This window comes from Lipophrys pholis, assembly GCF_963383615.2.
Source record: "Lipophrys pholis genome assembly, chromosome: 8".
Taxonomy (NCBI): Eukaryota; Metazoa; Chordata; class Actinopteri; order Blenniiformes; family Blenniidae; genus Lipophrys; species Lipophrys pholis.
In genome coordinates, this window is record NC_137630.1 from 8,605,282 (window position 1) to 8,632,693 (window position 27,412).

The window sequence follows — 27,412 nt, forward strand, 5'->3', positions numbered from 1 at the left end:
CCGAGCTCCTCCCTGGTGACTGAGCTGGGACATGGGGACGTAAATAGAACAAAGGAAACCCAGAAAACGTTCAGATCTGATCAGGTTATTATTGACATTATTGCTTAGGGCTATGGCTATACATTGCATTTGACAATTACTATTGTATAATTGTACTACTACAGTATTATTGTCATTGCTATGCTTACAATTATTATATTCTCATATTATTATTTTATTTTATATTTACTAGTATTCTCATTGTGCTATTATTGCTATATATTATATTACCTTATTATAATTACCTATTGCTGTTTATTATTATTATAGTTTTTATTATTGTATTATAGTTACTGGATTCTTATATTATTATTGATATTATTATTATAACGATTACTACGGCTGAGTATAGCCAGTAACCTGTTGGCCCACGGTAACAGTATTATTACAATACAGCGTTTCTTCTAGGCATATGGCTGGACATTTCATCTACAATACATCACGATATCTGTCTCACTGAAGAAATTCTGAATTTATTGACTGCACCTATTTCACAGCAATTACAAAAGACTGTCAATAAATTACACATGAATGACAGCCCAGTAAAACAAAGTGTCAAGTGCAGATTAACACACACTAAAAGTGTATACTGCACATCAATGCACACAAACAAAGTAGTTACATGTATGACGTTTTTAAAAAATCTAACTGTTTGGAAATCGGTTCAAAATTCAACTTATAGTTCTACTTAGAGATTGAGGAGTACCTCTTTCCATCGTCGATGTTCATTCACCCCTGCCTCCACCACCACCGGTCCAAGATGGCGGCGCTGTTGACGTGTCGCTTCCCAGTCATGAGGCGCCTAGTCTTTATTATGTCTATGAGAAGAAGAAGAAGAAGAACATGCAGTTCCTCCTGTCTCCAGTAGGCGTCAGTATGAGGCTAAACGTTGTTTTATCAGAAAAGAAGAAGCTTTTGAGGCCACATGGACTCTGTTGTGTTTGTTCTCGTGTCTCACAGAGGAAATATTTCATCTCCTGCAGCAACAATGAGTTCAGTTCAGGCTTTGAGAGAGTTTATCAACCAGCGACTAACTGCTGCTGCTGGAGAAATATTCACCGTGTTTCAACAAACTATCGTCCAGCTCGAGGAGGAGATTCGTCGTCAGCTCAGATTGTTGCAAATCATCGAGAAACCTCAAATCAAGTTCCCAAGAACAGGTATGGAAAAGTGTGAATGAACACATGAATGTGACTCGTGTAGGATCGTTTCATTGGTTTTGAAGCTCGCAGACTGAAATGAGGCTGCAGCTGCAGTTCTTGTTCACAGTGAAATAACAGGAGACATTAAAGCAGAAGACTTAAGCATTCAACAACACATCTGTATCACACACAGAGGAAGTGGTGTCTGTGCTGTTTTCAAATCGAAGAAGTCACCGTCCAAATTCTCAATAAGCAAAGGAAAGGAGGCTCGTTGCTTCCTTTAGAGCCTCCTTTAGCTTAGGAACCACTGATGCATCCTTTCGCAAAGGAGGCGAGCTCATGCTGCCCCACAAGTCCTAGCGGCGACAACATTTAAAGGGACCCGCTCATCCGAGCGTTCAGGGAAACTCATGATGTCGGACTTTAAATCATGTAAAACCGAAATGCGCTTTTTGTTGTCCATTTTCGGAAACTTGCCGTTCTTTCCCCCACCATGGCGGTGTAGGTACCAGATCTGTCAGGGGCGGGGCTTGCGCATGCGCTCAGGCTACTAGATCGGTCCGGGGCGGAGTTCGTGCCTGCGCCTGTCAAAGAGGTCACACACAATATGATCTATGGCAACTCCATATAAACAAACTACATTACGGGCTGGATCATAGATAGATAGATAGATAGATAGATAGATAGATAGATAGATAGATAAAGCTAATGTAGCTTCATACTGTGACGGGAAAAACAGCCAGTTAAAATGAGAAGCCATCATAGCCAATCATAATGTAAAACGTCATCACCGTGCGCGGGTTCAAACCCCGCCCCGGACAGATCTGGTAGCCCGGACAGATCTGGTACCTACAGCGGAAGTCACTTACTTGCGCCGCCGTCGCATAATTATGACATCACTCAATGAAAGCGCGGTCCGACTGCTCCTCCTTTTGGAAAACTTCTAACACATTTCCTTAACCCCGTGACGTCATATACAGGGTTAAGGTAAAGTCGATAGATAAGGAGATAGGAGGGACTTTCCCGGACGTACCCTCAGTATGCGCTAATGTGACTGGTTTGTGTATTTTCTTCTGTGCGCGCTAATAATGGAGAAATTACGGTAAATCTTTAGAATATATTAGATGCGTTCAGGTGTTGTTGGAATAAAACAATTCTGTGTGAACCACGTTCAAGTGGAAACTTCCCACTAACGTTTCAGAGCTTAGAGAATCTAATGTTGTATCCAGACACCTTTGTCATTTATTTTATAAACCCCACAGCTACTGTTTTCTTGAAATGAGCAGACAGTTTGTCTCAAATGTTTGTATTTTAAATGCAGCCTGTCCATTTTCATCCATCCATCACTGTAAAATCTTCACATTCACCACATCAGTGACTTTTGTCTTGTTTCCCTCCAGAGAGTCCACAGCAACACATTGGTAACCAGAAGACGAGCTCCAGTCTGCAGCAGGAGGAACATGAAGCTCCACACATTAAAGAGGAGGAGGATATTGTTGAGGAAACTGTTACTGATGGTGAAAGTGACAATTCCCAGGACTCTGTGAGAGACTTGACCACCCAGCGACTAACTGCTGCTGCTGTGGAAATATTCACCCTGTTTCAACCAACTATCGTCCAGTACGAGGAGGAGATTGCTCGTCACCACAAACTGCTGGAAATCATCTGGAAACCTCAAATCAAGTTACACAGAACAGGTATGGAAAAGTGTGAATGAACACATGAATGTGAGTCGTGGAGGATCTCCATCGTTATGGCAGTGTTTGGTTTATCCACCACAGACAGAAGCAGGATTTATGTCTGATATGTTTTAGTATCTTCAATCACCTTTATTCACCAGACTGGTAACTCCAAATACACTCACTGTTCTTCTCCACTCTCGACTTCAAGTAAACCACACAGCGCCCCCTCTGGTGTGGAAGTATAATACTAGCAACAGCTCAGCATTACACTTTAGTAAACACAACATCTTCCTTTCTCCCCAAGGAAATATTCCTTTTCAACTGTAACTAATAGCCATAACTTTAACAATGTACATTCACTGTCTGAAATGATGGTCAAACTTTATTTCATTCACAGCGTATCTGTAAAGATTGTAAACAACCTTACTGTTTATGAATTTAACTAACATAACATAGCAACAACAATGATAAGTCGTCATTTTTAAACTAAAAGTAAGAGCTATAATGGTAATTTAAAGTGCTGATGACACCAAAACATGTTCCAAAAAAGCAATAAAACAAACAAATATTCACATTATAAACATTTTTGTCAGGTTTTTTTTTGTTTGTTTTTTTGTAGTTGGAACTATAGAAGTAATGTAACTGACCTTTTGATCTTGTACTTTTTTGTCCCTCCAGAGCTTCACCAGCACCATGACTGTTGGGAGGAACAGATCTTTAAACAGGAAACAAGCTACTGTCTAGAGCAGGAAGAACCAGAACCTCCACAGATCAAAGAGGAACAAGAGTATCCAGAACCTCCACAGATCAAAGAGGAACAAGAAGAACCAGAACCTCCACAGATCAAAGAGGAACAAGAAGAACTAGAACCTCGACAGTTCAAAGAGGACAAGAACGTTCCTGTGTCAGAGAAGCAGACTGAAGGTAAAAAGCTTCTTTGTGAGGAAAAATCTGGTGAAATTGTTTGTAAAAAACGTAAATTATGTCGGAACTTAAAAACTCTCACTGATAAGAAGAAAAACATTTGTGAAACATGTGGGAAAAGTTTCATCCGACAGAGTGATTTCTTAGTCCACATGAGAATTCACACAGGTGAGAAGCCGTATTGTTGTGAAACATGTGGGAAAAGTTTCGGTGCTTACTGTACTTTGTTGCGCCACATGAGAACTCACTCAGGTGAGAAGCCGTATTGTTGTGAAACATGTGGGAAGCGTTTCAGTGTACACTGTAATTTGCTGAGCCACATGAGAACTCACACGGGTGAGAAGCCATATTCTTGTGAAACTTGTGGGAAGCGTTTCAGTGTACACTGTAATTTGCTGAGCCACATGAGAACTCACACAGGTGAGAGGCCATATTCTTGTAAAACATGTGTGAAACGGTTCAAATTACTCAGTACTTTGTTGAGCCACATGAGAACTCACACAGGTGAGAAGCCACATTCTTGTGAAACGTGTGGGAAAAGCTTCATTTCGCAAAGTAAGTTATTGGTCCACATAAGAACTCACACAGGTGAGAAGCCGTATTCTTGTGAAACATGTGGGAAGTGTTTCAGTGCACACTGTAATTTGCTGAGCCACATGAGAACTCACACAGGTGAGAAGCCACATTCTTGTGAAACATGTGGGAAAAGTTTCACTTGTCGGAGTCATTTGGTGGTCCATATGAGAAATCATACAGGTGAGAAACCGTATTCTTGTGGAACATGTGGAAAAAGTTTCAGTCGGCATGATACTTTTTTGGTCCACGTGAGAACCCACACAGGTGAGAAACCGTATTCTTGTGAAACATGTGGGAAATGTTTCATTACGCACTGGAAGTTATTGGTCCACATGAGAACTCACAAGTGAGATGCTGTATTAGTGGAATTTAACAGTTTCAGGCCACGTTTACACGTATTTACAACACTGTGATATTGGTCTGCGTTTGGGCTTTGCATTTACATATAAACGCAGCTACTATGATCATGTCTAAACCTCATCATCTTTTTCCACATCAGGAAATATACTGTTTACATTATAATTGTATTTTCTGTTTTATGTATCATTTCGTGTATTTCTTCTGCAATTGTAGATCCTGCACTTGCAAAATATTTTCAGTACTTATTTGTAATTTTTTTCTCTTCTGATATTTCAAGATTATCCTTGACAAAATAATTTGGGGATGTGTTTTTGATTTTGTTTTGTTTAATAAAAAAAAGAATTCTTTTATTTTAGTTTTTATAAAACAGTGGTAGAGATGATCCTTCTTTTTACAAGCAATTTTAATCCCTTTTGTGACCCATGGTTTATCCTCCTTTTTCTTGAGGTAATATATGATTTTACAGTTTTTATTATACAACTCTGTTACTTTTTCTATGAAAGAGTTATATGCTGAGTTGACATCTTTTTCATAAACTGCATCCCACTTCTGTTTTTGAAGATCTTCATTTCGTGCCTCTAGGGCTTTCAATGATCTGTTTCATCTGGCCTTTGTGGTGCTATTTTGCTTTATTTTGTGATTGTATCTAAATACTGTAAAAAGGGGTAGATGATCACTAATATCAGTCATCAATATCCTGCTCATAAGTTCTTCTTTTCTATTTGTAAATATGTTGTCTATTACAGTGGCACTTTGACATGTAATTGTGGTTGGTTTTGTTATCAGAGGGAAAATGACCATGCTGTTCATTGAATTTCAAGAAGTCAGTTGTTTTCTGTTCATTCTAATTTTCTAAATTGACATTAAAAACTCTGCATATGATTTGCTTCTTATTTTTTGTCCTCTCAAATCTTAAGTTTATTCTATCGATGAACAACTCTGCACAAGACTCCGGTGGTTTAGAAACACCACTTACCAATGTCTTCTTTGCTGTTGTAGATATTATTTCCACAGTCATCATTTCTATTACTATATCTTCTATCAGTCATCTCATTAATCAGCTTACATTTCAGATTTGAATTTATAAACAACGCAACTCCTCCTCCTCTCGTTTTTCTGTTTAATGGATAGAGATCATATCCCTCCATCTGAACCTCACTCATATATGTAAACCATATAATACAAAATTTATTTTTATAGTCTATTTTTGAAAATGTACTTGACATCTATTTAAGTGGATAATGGATATAGTATCATCTTCTATGTTTTTCTCATTGAATGCTTCATTAGAATATTCACAGGTGTTTGCAACATTAAATATATTTTTATTTACACGTGTATCAATGTCATAGATTTTGTCTTCCTCTTCCATGTTTTCTTTTCAAAATTCATTTCAGTTTTTAATTTTCCTGACAATGTCACATTATTGTTTTCTGAACAAACAAGGACATTATGTTACTAATCTGATGGTTTATATTTTGTGAGATCATTTATACTTTGTACTTGCACTGCATTTGTTCCTTCTTTGTTCATGTCGCTACAATATGATTTGGCTTTTTTTAGCAGTCTTGCTTCTTTTGCAATGTCTGCATTTTTTTATTTCGTCAAATGCTCATTGACATAGACCTTTGTACCTTTCAGCTTCTTAGCTTGTCTCAAAAGATCAGTTTTGTGTTTCCTGTTCGCAAACCTTATTATGACTGATGGCTTGACCTTAAGGTTTTTGTGTGGAATAGTGTGACATGCTGATATAGTGTCTGGTTGGATGGTGAGTCCTTTTACTGAAAGAAGTCCACGACTTGTTCAAGAGTACGAAGCTCCTCTGGTGGAGCATCTTCTCCTGTCGCTCCTTCTTGATCCACAACTCTTGCATATGAACGATGTTTCCAGGCCAGATATCATCACATGGTCTTTCCTGGAATATTGTTCCGGATCATCCACGCATTGTTGAAGCTGCGTTATGATTGCATCTGTTTCGCTCATCAGTTTTTTGAGTCTCTTGAGTTCTGCAACAAATTATTTTATACTGGACGCTTCCTTCGCCGTTGAGTTCAATGATTCTTTGATGTCTGGATGTAGATTTGGATGTAGCCGCACAATGAGCTCTGGAGGTATAATCAGACTGCTGCGGGTCGGAGCAGTTCTCCAAGTCACTCCATACCAGCACGCCCAGGCCAGGCCGGAAGACGAGGAGCCGCCGAGTTTCTCAATTAAAAGGTTTATTTTAAACAATTGACTAAAACATATGAGCAAGATGTTTTTTTTTCCAAACTCCTTTCTCAGTTGTAATCTTGAAACAAGAGAATGTTCCAATCAGAGCACACCAGGATGTCACTTAACATGACATCACACGCCACATTAAGTTACATCCATTCCTCAAATCCAAGTTGTTTTGTCGTAAATTGTCCAAAATCACTATTAAGATAGTTTCATCTATATTAGTTGGTCCAGAAATGATTTTGACGATGAGCTTTACATTCTATATGACTTTCTAATTTTGGTAGTGGTTGATTATGGTTCCCAAAATTATTCCTGGCATGTGTCTGGGAAATTTGTATACATATTTATTCACAAGTTTATGTCTCAGATTATGATAATTGAATTGGAAGTTGTAAAATGCACAGGACGGTGCATTTGTAAAAGAGCCCCAACGCTTTCAGTTGAGACGACTAACCTGCAGTTCCCCCTGTTTCCAGTAGATGTCAGTATGACGCTGAACGTTGTTTGAGATAGAAGAAGAAGAAGAGGTTTGGGGCTGCTTGGAGCTTGTTGGACTCCGTTTCACAGGAAACATTTCATCTCCTGCAGCAACAATGAGTTCAGTTCAGGCTTTGAGAGAGTTTATCAACGAGCGACTAACTGCTGCTGCTGGAGAAATATTCACCGTGTTTCAACAAACTGTCGTCCAGTACGAGGAGGAGATTCGTCGTCAGCTCACATTGCTGGAAATCATCGGGAAACCTCGAATGAAGTTCCACAGAACAGGTATGGAAAAGTGTGAATGAACACATGAATGTGAGTCACGGAGGATCGTTACAAGCTGGCAGACTGAAATGAGGCTGCAGTTCTTATTCACAGTGAAAATGACCACTTGAGAGATTTTAAAGCATTCAACAACACATCTGTATCACAAACAGCGAAAGTGGTGTTTGGGCTGTTTTCAAATAAGTCATTTATGTTCACGTAGGGTACGTCCGAATTGTCCCTCCTATCTCTTGATCAATCAACTTTTCCTTAACCCCGAAAGTGTTTTGTGTAGCGGCCATGATAAAGACTGTCCGAATTCTCAATAAGCAAAGGAAAGGAGGCTCGTTGCTTCCTTTAGAGCCTCCTTTAGCTTAGGAACCACTGATGCATCCTTTCGCAAAGGAGGCGAGCTCATGCTGCCCCACAAGTCCTAGCGGCGACAACATTTAAAGATAGTCCACGGATGAGCGTGTCGCTCATCCGAGCGTTCAGGGAAACTCATGATGTCGGAAAAAGGGAGCAGGTCATGTAAGTTACCAAAGCAATAATGTGCCTTGAACAACTTTTAATCATATTAAACCCAAATGCGCTTTTTGTAGTCCATTTTCGGAAACTTGTAGTTCTTTCCATCGACATAATAAAGAGTAGACGCCGCATCGAGCGCTACCATCTCTTGGCGCTGGCGAGCGCAGGCGCCGCCATCTTGGTCCGGTCGTCCGCTCATCTGCTTGGCAGGAGTAATGAACTGTCAGCGACTTTAATCCATCATAACTCTATGAATACTAAACTGATCTTCATCTGGTTTTCTTTCCTGCAAACATCATGTAGTTCTGATACAGGACACATGTTTTGGTGTATTTTGATGTTTATAGTGGACTAAATAATAGAATGTTCTGATTCTTCTAAAACACAGCACACGCACACACACACACATATGAAGCAGAAGGATTACTGCACTACTCAGTCATTTTAATAAGTTGAAAAAATTATATGAATACATTATAAACCCATATATAAGATACATGCAACAGACAAGTTATCAATCAGCAAAATCTAGATTTAATTTGAATTAATTTCAGGCATACGGCACGTCACATGTGTACAATCACATACTTACCAGTATCCATATACACACATACAAATACATATATACACAGCCTATGATGATAATATAAATAAATTATACCTGATGAAAATATATTCAGAGAAAATAGATAATTCATATTTAAGTATACCCACACACATATAAACATACAGACAAGTACATACCTCATATGTGTATGGGCATGAAGAAGTAAAACTTATCAAATACTCCGTAGTTCTACTTTACAAAAATCTTTCTGTATTAAAAATGTATAGTATTATACACACACACACACACACACACACACACACACACACACACACACACACACACACACACACACACACACACACACACACACACACACACACACACACACACACACAGTATATAGACATAAGTATTTCACCTGCCCAGTGGTTCTCAATAGAATATTTACATTCATTAAGCTATTAAGCTATTATTTAGCTATTAAGCCTATTGATGATACACCTGTGCCCGTATTCACAAAGCATCCTATGGCAAAAAGTCGCTCTTAGTGGCGTCACTAAAAAAGAAATCTTAGATTTCCTTGAAATTTAAGATTTTTCTTAGAATTTTTCCTTCCTAAGATAAGGAAGCATTTCTTCAACAAAAATTATTTCATGTCAAGAGTGCTCCCAAGGTGAAAAACCTAAAACCTAAAAGTAGTGAGGAGGACTTTTAAGAAGCCTACGTAAGAGTTTCTTAAACAGACAAGATGGCGGAAAGAAGGAAATACGTTCTCCGTTGGTTTAACGACAACGATTTAATGGCACGCTGCCGGCTCGATCGTGCAGGAATAATGTTTGTTGTCGACCTCGTCAGGGATGAGCTTACTTCACCGACACAATGAAGCAACGCAATAACGCCCGAGATGAAGGTGATAACATTAAGATACCTCGCTACAGGGAAGATGCAGCGGTGATGACTTGGTTCTGTCCCAACCCTCTGTCAGCAGAGTGATCAGCCAGACCTTTGCAGCGTTTTCACAGCCCCACATTGTTGCGCAATTTATTTGCTTTCCGTTGGATGCTCACTCGTTGCAGGCAAACAAACGGGCATTCATGGACGTAGCGGGCTTCCCTGGTGCTGTTGGTGTCATTGATGGCACTCACATCTGCATAAGAGCACCGTCACAAGACGGTCTCAGGCTGCGCAGGAGAGATTTTAATGCAGAGAACTTCAGCATTCAACTGAGCATCTGTATCACAAACAGGAAGCAGTGTTTTCAAATAGAAGAAGTAATTTATTTACATTCAGTCTGAGCTATTGTGACTGGTTTGTGTAGTTTTTTTCTGTGCGCGCTACTAATGGAGAAATTACGGTAAATCTTTAGAATATTGATGCGTTCAGGTGTTGCTGGAAAAAACTAATCTATCTGAACCACATCAAAGTGGAAACTTCCCACTAACGTTTCAGAGCTCAGAGAATCTAATGTTGTATCCAGACACTTTTCTCATTTATTTTATAAACCCCACAGCTACTGTCAGTTTTCTTGAAATGAGCAGAGTTTTTGTTTCCAAATGTTTGTATTTTAAATGCAGCCTGTCCTGTCTCATCCATCCTTCACTGTAAAATCTTCACATCCACCACATCGGTGACTTTTGTCTTGTTTCCCTCCAGAGAGTCCACAGCAACACATTGGTAACCAGAAGACGAGCTCCAGCCTGCAGCAGGAGGAACATGAAGCTCCACACATTAAAGAGGAGGAGGATATTGTTGAGGAAACTGTTACTGATGGTGAAAGTGACAATTCCCAGGACTCTGTGAGAGACTTGACCACCCAGCGACTAACTGCTGCTGCTGTGGAAATATTCACCCTGTTTCAACCAACTATCGTCCAGTACGAGGAGGAGATTGCTCGTCAGCACAAACTGCTGGGAATCATCTGGAAACCTCAAATCAAGTTACACAGAACAGGTATGGAAAAGTGTGAATGAACACATGAATGTGAGTCGTGGAGGATCTCCAGAGTTATGGCAGTGTTTGGTTTATCCACCACAGACAGAAGCAGGATTTGTGTCTGTTATGTTTTAGTATTTTTAATCACCTTTAGTCACCAGACTGATAACTGTGTAATCACAGCAACAGCTCAGCATAACACTTTAGTAAACACAACATCTCCCTTTCTCCCTTAGGAAATATTCCTTTTCAACTGTAACTAATAGCCAGAACTTCAAATATTTCTTTCACAGCATATCTGTACAGATTGTAAACAATCTTACTGTTTATGAATGTAACTAACATAACATAGAAAAGACAATGATTAGTTTTCATTTTTAAACCAAAAGTAAGAGCTATAATGGCAACTTAAAGTGCTCATGACACCTAAACATGCTTGAAAAAAGCAATAGAACAAACAGGTATTCCCATTATAATATATTTTTGTCATACTGCAGTCATCCGTTATTAAACAACAGCCAATAGTGCACATCAAGAAATAATCTGACTGAACAATGTTTTTGTAAGTTGAATTAAAGTTTTCAATTGAACTTCTTAAGTGACAGTTTTTTTTTAAGCTGGAACTGTAGAAGTAATGTAACTGAGCTTTGATCTTGTACTTTTTTGTCCCTCCAGAGCTTCACCAGCACCGTGACTGTAGGGAGGAGGAGATCTTTAAACAGGAAACAAGCTACAGTTGAGAGCAGGAAGAAGAACCTCCACCGATCAAAGAGGAACAAGAAGAACCAGAACCTCCACAGAATGATGAGCATGAGGAACTTGGTACCAGCCAGGAGGGAGAACAACTTGTACTGAAGTTTGAAAGTGAGACCTTGTGGATTCGTTCTATTAACGAGCAAAGTTACCAGAGTGAACCAGAAGAAGTACCGGACACTGAGCAGCTCCTCTCTCATGACTCTGAAGGCCACGATGTGAAAAAACATTTGGACTCAGAATCAACTATAAACTTAGAGCTGAAAAACATCAACACATTTCATAGTGAAATAGTGAGTGTGGAGAACGTTCCTGTGTCAGAGAAGCAGGCTGAAGGTGAAAAGCTTCTTTGTGAGGAAACATCTGGTGAAATTGTCTGTAAAAAACGTAAATTATGTCAGAACTTAAGAACTCTCACTGATGAGAAGAAAAACATTTGTGAAATCTGCAGTAACAGTTTCAGTCAACAGAGTTATTTGTTGGTCCACATGAGAACTCACACAGGTGAGAAGCCGTATTCTTGTGAAACATGTGGGAAAAGTTTCAGGGTACACTTTACTTTGTTGCGCCACATGAGAACTCACACGGGTGAGAAGCCGTATTCTTGTGAATTATGTGGCAAAAGTTTCAGTATACAGTGTACTTTGCTGAGCCACATGAGAACTCACACAGGTAAGAAGCCGTATTCTTGTGAAACATGTGGGAAAAGTTTCAGTCAACAGAGTAATTTGGTGGTCCACATGAGAACTCACACAGGTGAGAAGCCACATTCTTGTGGAACATGTGGGAAGCGGTTCAGTTTACACGGTACTTTGTTGAACCACATAAGAACTCACACAGGTGAGAAGCCATATTCTTGTGAAACATGTGGGAAAAGTTTCAGTCAACAGAGTACTTTGTTGGGCCACATGAGAACTCACACAGGTGACAAGCCATATTTTTGTGAAACATGTGGAAGCAGTTTCAGTCAGAGTAGTTCATTGTCGACCCACATGAGAACTCACAGATGAGATGTTGCATTAGTAGAATTTGAGACAAAAGTTTCAGGCCACGTTTACACGTATTTACAACACGGTGATATTGGTCTGCGTTTGGGCCTTGCATTTACATATAAACGCAGCCACGAGTCACCACAAACAAGGATTTCTGAAACCACGGCCACAGGGGAGATTTAGAAAAACTCTGTCTGCAACTAAAGAGGGGTCAACAGAGATTTACGTTACAATATGTGACTGAAGTGTCATCTGTGCGCGACCCATGTTTTCAGTTTGCTGTGAAGATAAAGGGTCCCTTGAAAGCAATGCTTGTGTAACCTACTGTATAGTTCCTAATACAGTAGATGCGCAAGTGCATGGGGGCGCGTCTATTGGAAACATGCATAGTTTTAAGCAGCGAGCTGTCCAGCCATCATTTGGACGGTCAATTTTCGAGAATAACGGCCAGTTAAATTGTCTTTTAACTTTTATTTTATTTTATTATGTGGCTCCTGGTGTTTTAAAGTCACATATGTTTTATTATCCACTGTGTGATGTTGCTGCTATTGTTTTAGTTTCACCTTGTTGTACAGCACCTTGTGATTTTATCTGTGAAAAGCGCTTTATAAATAAAATTTACTTGCTTACTTCAAATATGTTTTATCATGATCATCATGTCTGAACCTCATCATCCTTTTCCACATTATCAGGAAATATACTGTTTACAATATATAATTATATTTTCTGTTTTATGTATTATTTAGTGTATTTTTTGTGCAATTGTCGATCCTACACTTGCAAAATATATACAATACTGATTTGTAATTTTTTTCTCTTATATTTCAAGATTATCCTTGACAAAATAATTTGGGTATGCGCTTTTGAGTTTGTTTTCTTTAATAAAATTGTTAATTGTTCTCCATGTAGCCTTCATGTTATTTCTGTTCCCATTTAGTTTTTCACAATAATATTCTTTTTTTCTTTTTCTGATGATCCATATTAATTTACTTTTATACTTCTTATATCGGTTTTCTGCTTCTTTTATTTTAGTTTTTATAAAACATCGGTTGAGATGGTCCTTTTTACAAGCAATTATAATCCCTTTTGTGATCTGTGGTTTATCTTCCTTTTTCTTGAGGTAATATATGATTTTATAGTTTTTATCATACAACTCTATTACTTTTTCATTGAAAGAGTTATATGCTGCGTTGACATCTTTTACATAAACTGCATCCCACTTCTGTTGCGTAAGATTTTCATTTAGTGCCTCTAAATGACTTTCTAATTTTGGCAGTGGTTGGTTATGATTCCCACAATTATTTCTGTCATGTGTCTGGAAAATTTGCATACATATTTCATGACAAGTTTATGTCTCAGATTATGGTCATTAAATTACAAGTTGCAAAATGCACAGGACAGTACGTTCGTAAAGGAGCCCCAACGCTTCCAGGTGAGACGACTAACCTGCAGTTCACCATGTGTCCAATAGGTGTCAGTATGAGGCTGAACGTTGTTTATCAGAGAAGAAGAAGCTTTGGCGGCTGCATGAAGCTTGTTGGACTCTGTTGTGTTCTCGTATCTCACAGAGGAAATATTTCATCTCCTGCAGCAACAATGAGTTCAGTTCAGGCTTTGAGAGAGTTTATCAACCAGCGACTAACTGCTGCTGCTGGAGAAATATTCACCGTGTTTCAACAAACTGTCGTCCAGTACGAGGAGGAGATTCGTCGTCAGCTCAGATTGTTGGAAATCATCGAGAAACCTCAAATCAAGTTCCACAGAACAGGTATGGAAAAGTCTGAATGAACACATGAATGTGACTCGTGGAGGATCGTTTCATTGGTTTTGAAGCTCGCAGACTGAAATGAGGATGCAGCTGCAGTTCTAGTTCACAGTGAAATAACGAGAGATTTTAAAGCAGAAAACTTCAGCATTCAACAACACATCTGTATCACAAACAGAGGAAGCAGTGTTTTAACTGTTAGCAAACAAGAAGTCATTTATTTACATTCAGTCTGAGCTAATGGGACTGGTTTGTGTATTTTCTTCTGTGCGCGCTAATAATGGAGAAATATCGGTAAATCTTTAGAATATATTAGATGCGTTCAGGTGTTGTTGGAATAAAACAATTCTGTGTGAACCACGTTCAAGTGGAAACTTCCCACTAACGTTTCAGAGCTTAGAGAATCTAATGTTGTATCCAGACACCTTTGTCATTTATTTTATAAACCCCACAGCTACTGTTTTCTTGAAATGAGCAGACAGTTTGTCTCAAATGTTTGTATTTTAAATGCAGCCTGTCCATTTTCATCCATCCATCACTGTAAAATCTTCACATTCACCACATCAGTGACTTTTGTCTCGTTTCCCTCCAGAGAGTCCACAGCAACACATTGGTACCCAGAAGACGAGCTCCAGTCTGCAGCAGGAGGAACATGAAGCTCCACACATTAAAGAGGAGGAGGATATTGTTGAGGAAACTGTTACTGATGGTGAAAGTGACAATTCCCAGGACTCTGTGAGAGACTTGACCACCCAGCGACTAACTGCTGCTGCTGTGGAAATATTCACCCTGTTTCAACCAACTATCGTCCAGTACGAGGAGGAGATTGCTCGTCACCACAAACTGCTGGAAATCATCTGGAAACCTCAAATCAAGTTACACAGAACAGGTATGGAAAATTGTTAATGAACTCATGAATGTGAGTCGTGGAGGATCTCCATCGTTATAGCTGTGTTTGGTTTATCCACCACAGACAGAAGCAGGATTTGTGTCTGTTATGTTTTAGTACCTTTAATCACCTTTATTCAACAGACTGGTAACTTCAAATATACTCAGTTCTTCTCCACTCTCTACTTCAAGTAAACCACACGCCGCCCCCTCTGGTGTGGCAGTGTAATCACAGCAACAGCTCAGCATAACACTTTAGTAAACAGTAAACAGTCCTTTCTCCCCAAGGAAATATTCCTTTTCAACTGTAACTAATAGCCAGAACTTTAACAATGTACCTTCACTGTCTGAAATGATGGTTAAACTTTATATTTCTTTCACAGCGTATCTGTAAAGATTGTAAACAACCTTACTGTTTATGAATTTAACTAACAAAACATAACAAAAACAATTACAACTTAAAGTGCTTATGACACTAAAACATGTTCGAAAAAAGCAATAGGAAAACATTATTGTCATACTGCTTTCATCCTTTACTAAACAACTACGAAAATGAAGTGAATTTAACTCTTGCTTCTCGAGCAACAAAAGGCGAGTTTTCTCAACCTTTGCCATCTTGGCTGTGACATCACGGCGAGAACTCTCACCGAAAACCAGGCTCAAAACACAGTGATGAACGCAGAGCACAGCGAAGAAAGAAAAATATTCTCTAACATAGACTGTTCAGTGGAAGTTGAAGACTTCTTTAAAGAAGAACAAGAGTAGGAGAGTGTTTGTGGGAAAGCTGTGAAGTCACATTTGAGAGATTTGCTCCATATCTTGATGATCAAAAGAGCAACAGTTTCAGAGGAATCTGAAGATGAGACGCCAACAATGATTATCAAGGTGACGTGAATGTGTCCATATCAGTTAACAGTGGGAGACGACAGAATAAAGACGGGAGATCTGATGTGATATGACAATACATGTTCCACTCACCACGTCCCGACTCCACGGTAAATGCTCTCGCCTCACAGCGAGAAGGTCCCGGGTTCAAATTCCGGCCGGGTCCTTTCTGTGTGGAGTTTGTATGTCTTTAATATGTATCCTACTCTTTGGTCTTTTCAGCCAGTTTTTTTCAAGAAACAGAACCAAGGTCTCCAAGTCTCACATTCTGTGGTCTGTTGGAAAGGAAGTCCTTCATCCAGCTGCAGAGGTGGTGGTCCAGACCCTAGAGGTGGTTGTGCCACTATGAGAGAAAGTTAATGCCAAAAAGTCTTTGTTAATCCACCAGCTGTTCAGCAGCTAAAAGTGCACATCAAGAAATAATCTAATGACTGAACGATGTTTATGAAATTTGAATTGGAGTTTTCAATTTAACTTTATAAGTGACAGTTTTTTCAAAGCTGGGACTGTAGAAGTAACGCAACTAACCTTTGATCTTGTACTTTTTTGTCCCTCCAGAGCTCCACCAGCACCCTGACTGTAGGGAGGAGCAGATCTTTAAACAGGAAACAAGCTCCTGTCTAGAGCAGAAAGAACCAGAACCTCCACAGATCAAAGAGGAACAAGAAGAACCAGAACCTCCACAGATCAAAGAGGAACAAGAAGAACCAGAACCTCCTCAGATCAAAGAGGAACAAGAAGATTTGAAAGAAATCAACATATTTCATCGTGAAATAGTGAGAGTGGAGAACGTTCCTGTGTCAGAGAAGCAGACTGAAGGTGAAAAGCTTCTTTGTGAGAAAACATCTGGTGAAATTGTCCGTAAAAAACTTAAATTATGTCAGAACTTAAGAACTGTCACCGATAAGAAATACAACTGTGAAACTTGTGGTAAAAGTTACAACCGACAGAGTGAATTATTAGTCCACATGAGAATTCACACAGGTGAGAAGCCATATTCTTGTGAAACATGTGGGAAGTGTTTCAGTGAACACTGTAATTTGCTGAGCCACATGAGAACTCACACAGGTGAGAAGCCGTATTCTTGTAAAACATGTGTGAAACAGTTCAGTTTACTCAGTACTTTGTTGAGCCACATGAGAACTCACACAGCTAAGAAGCCACATTCTTGTGAAACGTGTGGGAAAAGCTTCATTAAGCAGAGTAAGTTATTGGTCCACATAAGAACTCACACAGGTGAGAAGCCACATTCTTGTGAAACATGTGGGAAAAGTTTCATTCAACGGAATAATTTGTCACGCCACATGAGAACTCACACAGGTGAGAAGCCATATTCTTGTGAAACATGTGGAAAAAGTTTCAATCATCAGAGTAATTTGGTGGTCCACATGAGAACTCATACAGGTGAGAAGCCATATTCTTGTGGAACATGTGGGAAAAGTTTCAGTCGCCGTTATACTTTTTTGAACCACATGAGAACTCACACAGGTGAGAAACCGTATTCTTGTGAAACATGTGGGAAATGTTTTATTAAGCACTGTAAGTTATTGGTCCACATGAGAACTCATAAGTGAGATGCCGTATTAGTAGAATTTGAGACAACAGTTTCAGGCCACGTTTGCACGTATTTACAACATGGTGGTATTGGTCTGTGTTTGGGCTTTGCATTTACATATAAACGCAGCTACGAGTCGCCACAAACAAGGATTTCTGAAACCACGGCCACAGTGGAGATTTAGAAAAAGCCTTTCTCAGTTTACAAAAGAGGGTTAGGCAGAGATTTACGTTACAATATGGGACTGAAGAGTCATCCGTGTGCGACCCGTGTTTAGCGTTTGCAGTGAAGAAAATGTGTCTCGTGAAAGCAACGCTTGTGAAACCGATTATAGTTCCTAATAGATGTGCAAGTGCAAGCCTCTGTGCGTCTATTGGGAACGTGCATAGTTTTAGGCAGCGAGCTGTCCTGCTGTAATTTGGACATAAATTTTTAGAAAAAGACAGCCCAAAAAATAATACACGACTTTCTCGACGCAGTCTATAATATGTGTACAGTCAAACCTCAGATGAAGGGACCAGATAAAAGTGGACAAATTGTCTTGCAGAGAGGTTTTAGCTGTTAACACCCCTTAATGACTTCCCGTGGGCTCACCAACCGCAGAAAAGGTTCTTAATCGGTGCAATGTGATCTGGGTGACAGTGCTCAGACTGCCACCCCCGCGACCCGGAAACAGAAAAGCGGGAGAAAATGGATGGATGGATGGACCCCTTAATGAGTGGACAGCTGGAAGCCTGCCCGCAGCACGGTGCTGCACTGTGACTCCTCTTAAGTGTCACTTTCACTTTACCTCAATGGAGTCAAACATGAGGCCTGTGGGCAAAAACCGGCCCCTAAAATACCTCAATCCAGCCCCCAAAACCACCAAGCATAGTGGTTATTTTGTTTGTTTTTTGGACATTTCGCTGTATTTTGCACCAGAATGTTTCATTTAAATTGATTTTTTTTTTTCATTCAAAAGTAATAATAAAAAAATAAAAAAAAAACACTCCCACTACAAAACTTCCAGCACAGTCTGAATGAAGAGGAGCAGAAGAGAATCAGTCTTATATCTGCTCCTTTGTTAACTTACAATCATTTTACATCCGTCTGTTATTTTGTTAATGTCCAACTTTCTAAACATTTACAGTTTTAGAGATCTTTTTGTACATTTTTTGTACAGTATTTACAATGTACAATTATGCGTTCCATAAAGTAATTCCTATCACTGTGACAGTTCCTTCCATTGCTTTGGAAGGTTTCTTTTTTCAAACCTTTCTTGGGTGTTCATTGGCAATATTTCTTTCTTGGCTTTATACAAAACCTGGCAAATATTATATATTATTATATATTATAATTATATCATAACATTTTAGTGACTTACATTTGAATCATAGTGGGTTTGATGAATATATCTAATATTAAACATTGTTTTCAGAGCTCTCTTTTTTTTTTTTTTAATAAAATGAACAGTGGCTGTGTATAAGTTTTACATGCCAAATTTCCACACAGTAATTTAAATATGGTATAGTCATCAGTACACCCTCTCATTGTGTATTTAATCTTCTCAAGTTTAAGGAAGAACATGATTTCTGTAATCCACTGTGATACAGAGGGAGGGTTGGGGGATTTCCACTGAAGGAAGAGGCGGCGTTTGACAATTGAAGAAGTAAAATTTATAATTTCTCTTTGAGCCAGATTTAGTTGTGTTGGCTTAACAGGCATGTCGAAAATAGCAATAAATAGGCAGGGTTGTAAATCAACTCCCATTATGGTGGACATTATATGAAAATAACTGGACCAGTAGTTATGCAGGCGTGGGCAAAAGAAAAACATGTGACTCAAATGACACTGAGTTTGAGCAACGGTCGCGTTTGTCCTCTAACTCTGGGATGATTTTAGACAACTTTAATTTTGAAAAATGAACCCTGTGTATCACCCTAAACTCGATAAGTGGCAGCCGTGCACAAGATGAGACCTTGCCTGACCTACTCACCACCCCATCCCACCAATCTTCATCAATTTGAAGACCCATCTCCTCCTCCCATGCAGCTCTCGTTTTTGAGTTGGAGTGATCCCGGAGGTTCAGTATTCGGTTATACATTACTGAGATAACCCCTGTACTTGGCGTCTTAAATGTGAGTAGATCTTCCCATACCTGGGTACAGCGGGAAAAGCAGGAAAAGAGTTAGAAATAAAATGTCTTACTTGGAAGTACCTAAACAGATGGTTTGAGGGCAAATCATATTGTGATGACAAATTGGCAAAACTATTGAAAGTACTATCTGAATACATATCAAGGAAACAATGTATACCTTTGTTACGCCATGCTGAGAAAGCGGAATCCATATGTGAGGGGGATAACAGGTGATTACTACACAATGGACCCAGAGGAGATACCACATGAAATTTGAAATATTTCCTGAACTGAAACCAAATCTTTAAGATATTGAGCACAACAGGGCTTTTAACATATTTTGAGACTTTAAATGGAAGAGAGGAGCATATAAGAGCAGGCAGAGACGATGCATTAGAACACGATTGATTTTCCAGTTCGCACCAAATTAAATGAGGACAATCAATCCAAAAATGGATTTTATGAATGTGTGTTGCCCAATAATAAAATTCAAAGTTCGGTAAGGCAAGTCCACTGCTGAACTTGCATCTTTGGAATAACGATCTCCGGACCCTCGGAGACCCCGCACCCCAAATAAACGAACCAAACATTTTATCTAAAGTGTCAAAAAAATCTTTAGGTAAAAATAAAGGGATTGATTGAAATAGATACAGCATACAGCATGTAATAGACAACATGTGTACAAATAGAAATGAAGAACTTGTTATGAGCAGGATTTTGATGACTGATATTAGTGATCATCTACCCATTTGTACAGTATTTAGATACAATCACAAAATAAAGCAAAATAGCACCACAAAGTCATTAAGAAATGTTACAGATCTGATTTTCCCCTCAACCCTCTATTGTCAGATCACTTTCTGATATCATTCAAATTGACATTAACTGGCTTTATAGCCCCTGAAAATAAATTGAAATATAAGAGATATCCATCAGACAATGCTGTAGCTAGATTCAGGGAAGTACTCCCATCAATTTTGATTTCAATTCTATCCATGGATCTAGCAGTAAACAGCTGTCACACCATCAGCCCTACCCAGGTTGACTTGGTTGTAGATGGAACAGCAGCCCTACTTCGCTCCGCACTTGATTCCATTGCTCCCTTGAAGATAAAAGCAACAACTCAGAGGAGGATAGCTCCATGGTTTAATGATAATTTGCGAACTTTAAAGGAATCAGCACGAAAATTGGAGAAGAAATGGTACTCAACTCGGAAGTATTTCGAACAGCCTGGAGAGAGAGTTTGTTAATCTATAAAAAATCCCTTTGCAAAACCCGAAATGCCTACTACTCCTTCTTAATAGAAGAAAACAAGAACAATCCTAGATTTCTCTTCAGTACACGCCAGGCTGACAAAAAGTCACAGCTCCACCACAGGTGGAGCATTTTCTCCCTGTCGCTCCTTGATGATCCACAACTTTTGCATATGAACGATGCTTTGTTTCCAGGCCAGATATCTTTCCTGGAATATTGTTCCAGATCATCCACGTGTTGCTGAAGCTGTGTTATGATTGCATCTCTTTCACTCAACAGTTTTTTGAGTCCCTTAAGTTCTGCAACAATTTCTTTCATACTGGACGCTTCTTTCGTCATTGAGTTCAATGATTCTTTGATGTCTGGATGGAAGCTCTGGATGTCGCTGTACAACTCGCTCTGAATGTAGCTCTGGCTGTAGCTTCAGATGGATAATAAGACTCCAGAAGACGAGGAGCTGCCGAGTTTCTCAAATAAAAGGTTTATTTTAAAAAATTGACTAAAATATACCAGCAAGATATATTTTTTTTCCAAACTCTTTTCTCAGTTGTAATCTTGAAACGAGAGTTCCAATCAGTGCACACGAGGATGTCACTTAACATGACATGAATTCACACAACACATTACATTACATTACATCCACTCCTCAAATCCAGGTTATTTTGCCATAAATTGCCCAAAATCACCATTAAGATAATTCCATCTATACTGGTCACAATTGACAAGAAAAATTGTCAAATTATTATTTCATCCAAAAATGATTTTTAGGATGAGCTTTACATTCTATGTGACTTTCTAATTTTGGCAGTGGTTGGTTATGGTTCCCAAAATTATTTCTGTCATGTGTATGGAAAATGTACTTACATATTTCATGACATGTTTATGTATCAGATTATGATCATTGAACTGAGAGTTGTAAAATCCACAGGACAGTGCGTTTGTAAAAGAGTCCCAACGCTTTCAGGTGAGACGGCCAGCCTGCGTTTCCCCATGTGTCCAGTAGGTGTCAGTATGAAACTGAACGTTGTTTATCAGAGAAGAAGAAGCTTTGGAGGCAGCATGGAGCATGTCGGACTCTGTTGTGCTCTCGTGTCTCACAGAGGAAATATTGTATCTCCTGCAGCAACAATGAGTTCAGTTCAGGCTTTGAGAGAGTTTATCAACAAGCGACTAACTGCTGCTGCTGGAGAAATATTCACCGTGTTTCAACAAACTATCGTCCAGTACGAGGAGGAGATTCGTCGTCAGCTCACATTGCTGGAAATCATCGAGAAACCTCAAATCAAGTTCCACAGAACAGGTATGGAAAAGTTTGAAAGAACACATGAATGTGACTCGCGGAGGATCGTTTTATTTGTTTTGAAGCCAGCATGCTGAAATGAGGCTGCAGCTGCAGTTCTTGTTCACAGTGAAATAACAGGAGGGATTTTAAAGCAGAAACCTTAAGCATTCAACAACACATCTGTGTCACAAACAGAGGAAGTGGTGCTTGTGCTGTATTTAAAATAGAATAAGTTATTTATTTAAAATCAGCCTGAGCAAACGTGACTGGTTTGTGTAGTTTTTTTCTTTGCGCGGCAATAATTGAGACATTACGGTAAATCTTTAGAATATTGATGCGTTCATGTGTTACTGGAAAAAACAATACTGTCTGAACCACGTCAAAGTGGAAAGTTACCACTAACGTTTCAGAGTTCAGAGAATCTAATGTTGTATCCAGACACTTTTCTCATTTATTTTATAGCCCCCACAGGTATTGTCAGTTTTCTTGAAATGAACAGAGTTTTTGTTTCCAGATGTTTGTATTTTAAATGTAGCCTGTCCTGACTCATCCATACTTAACTGTAAAATCTTCACATCCACCATATCAGTGACCGTTGTCTTGTTTCCCTGCAGAGAGTCCACAGCAACACATTGGTAACCAGACGAGCTCCAGTCTACAGCAGGAGGAACATGAAGCTCCACACATTAAAGAGGAGGAGGATATTGTTGAGGTGACTGTTACTGATGGTGAAAGTGACAATTCCCAGGACTCTGTGAGAGACTTGACCACCCAGCGACTAACTGCTGCTGCTGTGGAAATATTCACCCTGTTTCAACCAACTATCGTCCAGTACGAGGAGGAGATTGCTCGTCACCACAAACTGCTTGAAATCATCTGGAAACCTCAAGTCAAGTTACACAGAACAGGTATGGAAAAGTGTGAATGAACACATGAATGTGAGTCGTGGAGGATCTCCATTGTTATGGCTGTGTTTGGTTTATCCACCACAGACAAAAGCAAGATTTGTGTCTGTTATGTTTTATTATCTTTCATCACCTTTATTCACCCGACTGGTAACTCAAAATATACTCAGTTCTTCTCCACTCTCTACTTCAACTAAACCACACGTCGCCCCCTCTGGTGAGGAAGTGTAATCACAGCAACAGCTCAGCATTACACTTTAATAAACACGGCTCCCTTTCTCCCCAAGGAAATATTCCTTTTCAACTGTAACTAATAGCCAGAACTTTAACAATGTACATTCACTGTCAGTTAAACTTTATATTTCTTTCACAGCGTATCTGTAAAGATTGTAAACAATTTTACTCTTTATGAATACAACGAATATAACATAGCAAAAACAATGATAAGTCATCATGTTGGACCAAAAGTAAGAGCTATAATGGCAACTTAAAGTGCTTATGACACCAAAACATTTTCGAAAAAAGCACATCAAGCATTAATATAATGACTGTATGATATTTTTGAAATTTAAAGGAAAGTTTTAAATTTCATGGCTTGAGTCCCAGTTTTGTTTTGTTTTTTAGATGGAACTGTAGAAGTAATGTAACTGACCTTTGATCTTGTACTTTTTTGTCCCTCCAGAGCTTCACCAGCACCATGACTGTAGAGAGGAGAAGATCTTTAAACAGGAAACAAGCTCCTGTCTTGAGCAGGAAAAACCAGAACCTCCACAGATCAAAGAGGAACAAGAACCAGGACCCCCACAGATCAAAGAGGAGCAAGAAGAATTGTCAGAAATCAACATATTTCATAGTGAAAAAGTGAGTTTGGAGAACGTTCCTGTGTCAGAGAAGCAGACTGAAGGTGAAAAGCTTCTTTGTGAGGAAGCATCTGGTGAAATTGTCCGTAAAAAACGTAAATTATGTCGGAACATAAGAACTCTCACTGATAAGAAGAAAAAAATTTGTGAAACATGTGGGAAAAGTTACAACCGACAGAGTGAATTCTTAGTCCATATGAGAACTCACACAGGTGAGAAACCATATTCTTGTGAATCGTGTGGGAAAAGTTTCAGTTTGCACTGTACTTTGTTGCGCCACACGAGAACTCACACAGGTGAGAAGCCGTATTCTTGTGGAACATGTGGGAAACGTTTCAGTTTACACTGTACTTTGTTGCGCCACACGAGAACTCACACAGGTGAGAAGCCGTATTCTTGTGAAACATGTCGGAAACGTTTCAGTAGACGGAGTTATTTGTTGGGCCACATGAGAACTCACACAGGTGAGAAACCATATTCTTGTGAAACATGTGGGAAACGTTTCAGTAGACGGAGTCATTTGTTGGTCCACATGAGAACTCACACAGGTGAGAAACCATATTCTTGTGAAACATGTGGGAAACGTTTCAGTATACACAGTACTTTCTTGAGCCACAGGATAACTCACACAGGTGAAAAGCCGCATTCTTGTGAAACATGTGGGAAAGGTTTCGTTCAACATAATAAATTATTGGTTCACATGAGAACTCACACAGGTGAGAAGCTATATTCTTGTGAAACATGTGGGAAAAGTTTCAGTGTAAACTCTGCATTGGTGCGCCACAAGAGAACTCACACAGGTGAGAAGCCGTATTCTTGTGAAACATGTGGGAAAAGTTTCAGTGTACGCAGTACTATGTTGCGCCACACAAGAACTCACAGATGAGATGTTGTGTTAGCAGAATTTGAGACAACAGTTTTAGGCCACGTTTACAGGTATTTCACGACACGGTAATACTGGTCTGCGTTTGGGCCTTGCATTTACACATAAACTCAGCTAAGAGTCACCGCAAAGGAGGATTTCCAAAACCATGTCCTCAGTGGAGATTTAGAAAAATTCTGTCTCCACTTACAACTAAAGAGGGCTAGGCAGAGATTTACGTTACAGTATGCGACTGAAGTGTCATCTGTGTGCAACCTATGCTTACAGTTTGCTGTGAAGATAATGGTTACCGGGAAAGCAACGCGTGTGTAATCTACCGTATAGTTCCTAATAGATGCGCAAGTGCATGCCTCGGGGGTGCGCGTCTATTGGGAACAGGCACAATTGTAGGTAGCGAGCTGTCCAGCCATCATTTGGATGGCCAAAGACGGCCAAAAGAAATAGTGCACGGCTTGCTAAAAGCAGTCTAAAATATGTGTACAGTTAAACCTCAGACAAGGGGACCAGATAAGAGTGGACACCCTGTACTGAGTGGACAAATCGTCTCGCACGGAGAGGTTTTAACTGTTAACACCCCTTAATGAGTGGACGGCTGGCAGCCCGCCCACAGCACTGTTCTGCACTGACTCCTTTTAAGTGTCACTTTCACTTTACAGGGAGTCAAACATGAGGCCCGTGGGCAAAAACCGGCCCACAAATTGTTTCAATCCAGTCCCCAAAATGGTGGTTATGTGGGATTTATAGGTTGTTGGGTTTTTTTTTACATTTCACTGTATTTTGCCCTAGAATGTTTCATTAAATTTGGCTTAATGTTGAGTTTGTAGTAATTTTCATTTTACTCTGTTGGATTTTTCAAAATTCCAGACAATTCCATCACGTACACGTACACAACAAAGCAAAACTTTTCAAGTTTAAAAACCTTTATCCAAAGGTTTTTAGGATGCTTTGAAACAAACCTCATTAATAAATATGAGCATATCTAAACTTTTATAAACATTAACAAACCTAAACACAATTGCACAATTCAGAACACATTTCTATTTGTGTGCATTTAAGAATAACTATAACAGACAAAGTTGAACCTGACCTTTAGGTTTTCAGCCAAATTTCTCCTTTCAACCAGGTAAATTAGAAGAGATGTAACAGAGTCAATAATCAGAGACTCACGGCTTGTTGCATTCTCCTCAACATCTCGTAGAAACACGCAAGAACAAACCAGAACAGACTTTATCCAAATCACCGAGCTCGGGGCCATTTAAAAGTTGCCCCAAGTCTCGGACATGAAATGACGTCGATTGGTTTAATTTAATGTCAGTCACTCTGGTGTTGATCGGTGATTGGTGAGACCGCTACTAAACCCCGCCTCCTCTGAGTGATTTTCACATCGACGCTGAATGCTCTTGCACACACGCCAAAATAATGTGATTACTGATTACTAGTTACTCTTGAAAAGTAACTTAGTTACTTTACTGAATGCTTGCTTTTAAAACTGAGTTAAATTACTATTAAAAACGTTTTTAGTTGAACAGCTGCCGACACCCCCCACCGTCTCAACATAAAAAACTTCCAGCTACTTCTGAACCATGCATGGTGGCGTATGTTTGACGCTAATGTCGCGGTGCCTGAGACGTTCATCAAACATTGCTGGGAGTTTGAAGAAGAGAAGTGGAAAACGGCCCAAAGTGCATCTTCTGCATCTATTTCATCCTCTTTCCAAACACCGAGAAGACATGTGACCTCAACTGACCACTGAGCTGCAATTTCCTCCGTGTTCCTCATTTATTTACCGCGCATTCACAATGTGACAAAATAGGCTAGGTGATAGCGGATTGATGACATTAGAGATGCCATGTGTACAAAATCTGATCAGCCCTATTTACACAGCCGTCACATTGGTACATATCTGGTACAAATCTGATTTATTTCCACATGTGAATGTTTACGTTGTCCAGAAGCAGATCTGATCTGTGCCACATAAGAGCAAGAAATGTGAATAGTGTCACATTACTCTGACAGTGTTAATGCAGCCAAAGTCATGCAAGACTCCGTGGGAGATCTCATTCAGGGAGTCCAGCTTGAGCCCAAAATCACAAGGAATCATCCAGTTAGAAGGAAACTAATGATTTAAACAGTGTTGAATTTGTGCTTCAGGAAAATGTTTTGTTGCTGGTTTGTCACCAAAAATGAGAACGTTTGAATAAATGTAGTTTCCGTTTGGTTGAACTACACAGAGGCCGACAAACGATCGCCTGGTTGTATAATGAATCTTAGAGGAATACACATTGACACAGAATGTTTTATGACCAGATGTGAACTTTGAAGAATTTGAAATAAATTGTTGATATAACCAATGGGTTAGTCAGTGTTTATTTATTTTTGATTCAATATGAATTGGTTAATTTAACTTTTCACTCTTTTTACACTACACAGGAAAAAAATTTTTTTACTTGCATGCAACACATGCCTGCTGAAATAAAATGTTTGAAAAATGTATGGAATATAATATGTCTGGAGCTTGTCTTGAAACTGAATATTTACTTAAAACATGTAATCCATTTCTCAAACAAAGGTTTATTT

At 39.3% G+C, this 27,412-nt stretch overlaps 2 protein-coding genes and 2 long non-coding RNA genes across 4 annotated transcripts; all 4 read left to right on the top strand.

Annotated features, from left to right (window-relative positions):
• The first annotated feature begins 905 nt into the window (after window positions 1-905).
• LOC308113446 lies at window positions 906-5,604 on the top strand. Its single transcript, XR_013935558.1, has 3 exons — window positions 906-1,199; window positions 2,582-2,878; window positions 3,542-5,604. It is a non-coding gene; the product is annotated as an uncharacterized lncRNA (long non-coding RNA).
• A 1,851-nt stretch (window positions 5,605-7,455) lies between these two features.
• LOC308113445 (uncharacterized protein) lies at window positions 7,456-13,341 on the top strand. Its single transcript, XM_080469743.1, has 3 exons — window positions 7,456-7,708; window positions 10,419-10,715; window positions 11,373-13,341. The coding sequence occupies exons 1-3, from the start codon at window positions 7,537-7,539 to the stop codon at window positions 11,435-11,437; spliced, it is 534 nt and encodes a 177-aa protein (XP_080325869.1). The 5' UTR covers window positions 7,456-7,536; the 3' UTR covers window positions 11,438-13,341.
• A 608-nt stretch (window positions 13,342-13,949) lies between these two features.
• Window positions 13,950-18,503, top strand: LOC308113444 (uncharacterized protein). The gene is made up of 3 exons (XM_080469742.1): window positions 13,950-14,210; window positions 14,800-15,096; window positions 16,539-18,503. The coding sequence occupies exons 1-3, from the start codon at window positions 13,970-13,972 to the stop codon at window positions 17,552-17,554; spliced, it is 1,554 nt and encodes a 517-aa protein (XP_080325868.1). The 5' UTR covers window positions 13,950-13,969; the 3' UTR covers window positions 17,555-18,503.
• A 3,435-nt stretch (window positions 18,504-21,938) lies between these two features.
• Window positions 21,939-27,184, top strand: LOC308113022. Its single transcript, XR_013935524.1, has 3 exons — window positions 21,939-22,205; window positions 22,802-23,095; window positions 23,775-27,184. It is a non-coding gene; the product is annotated as an uncharacterized lncRNA (long non-coding RNA).
• Window positions 27,185-27,412: the final 228 nt, after the last annotated feature.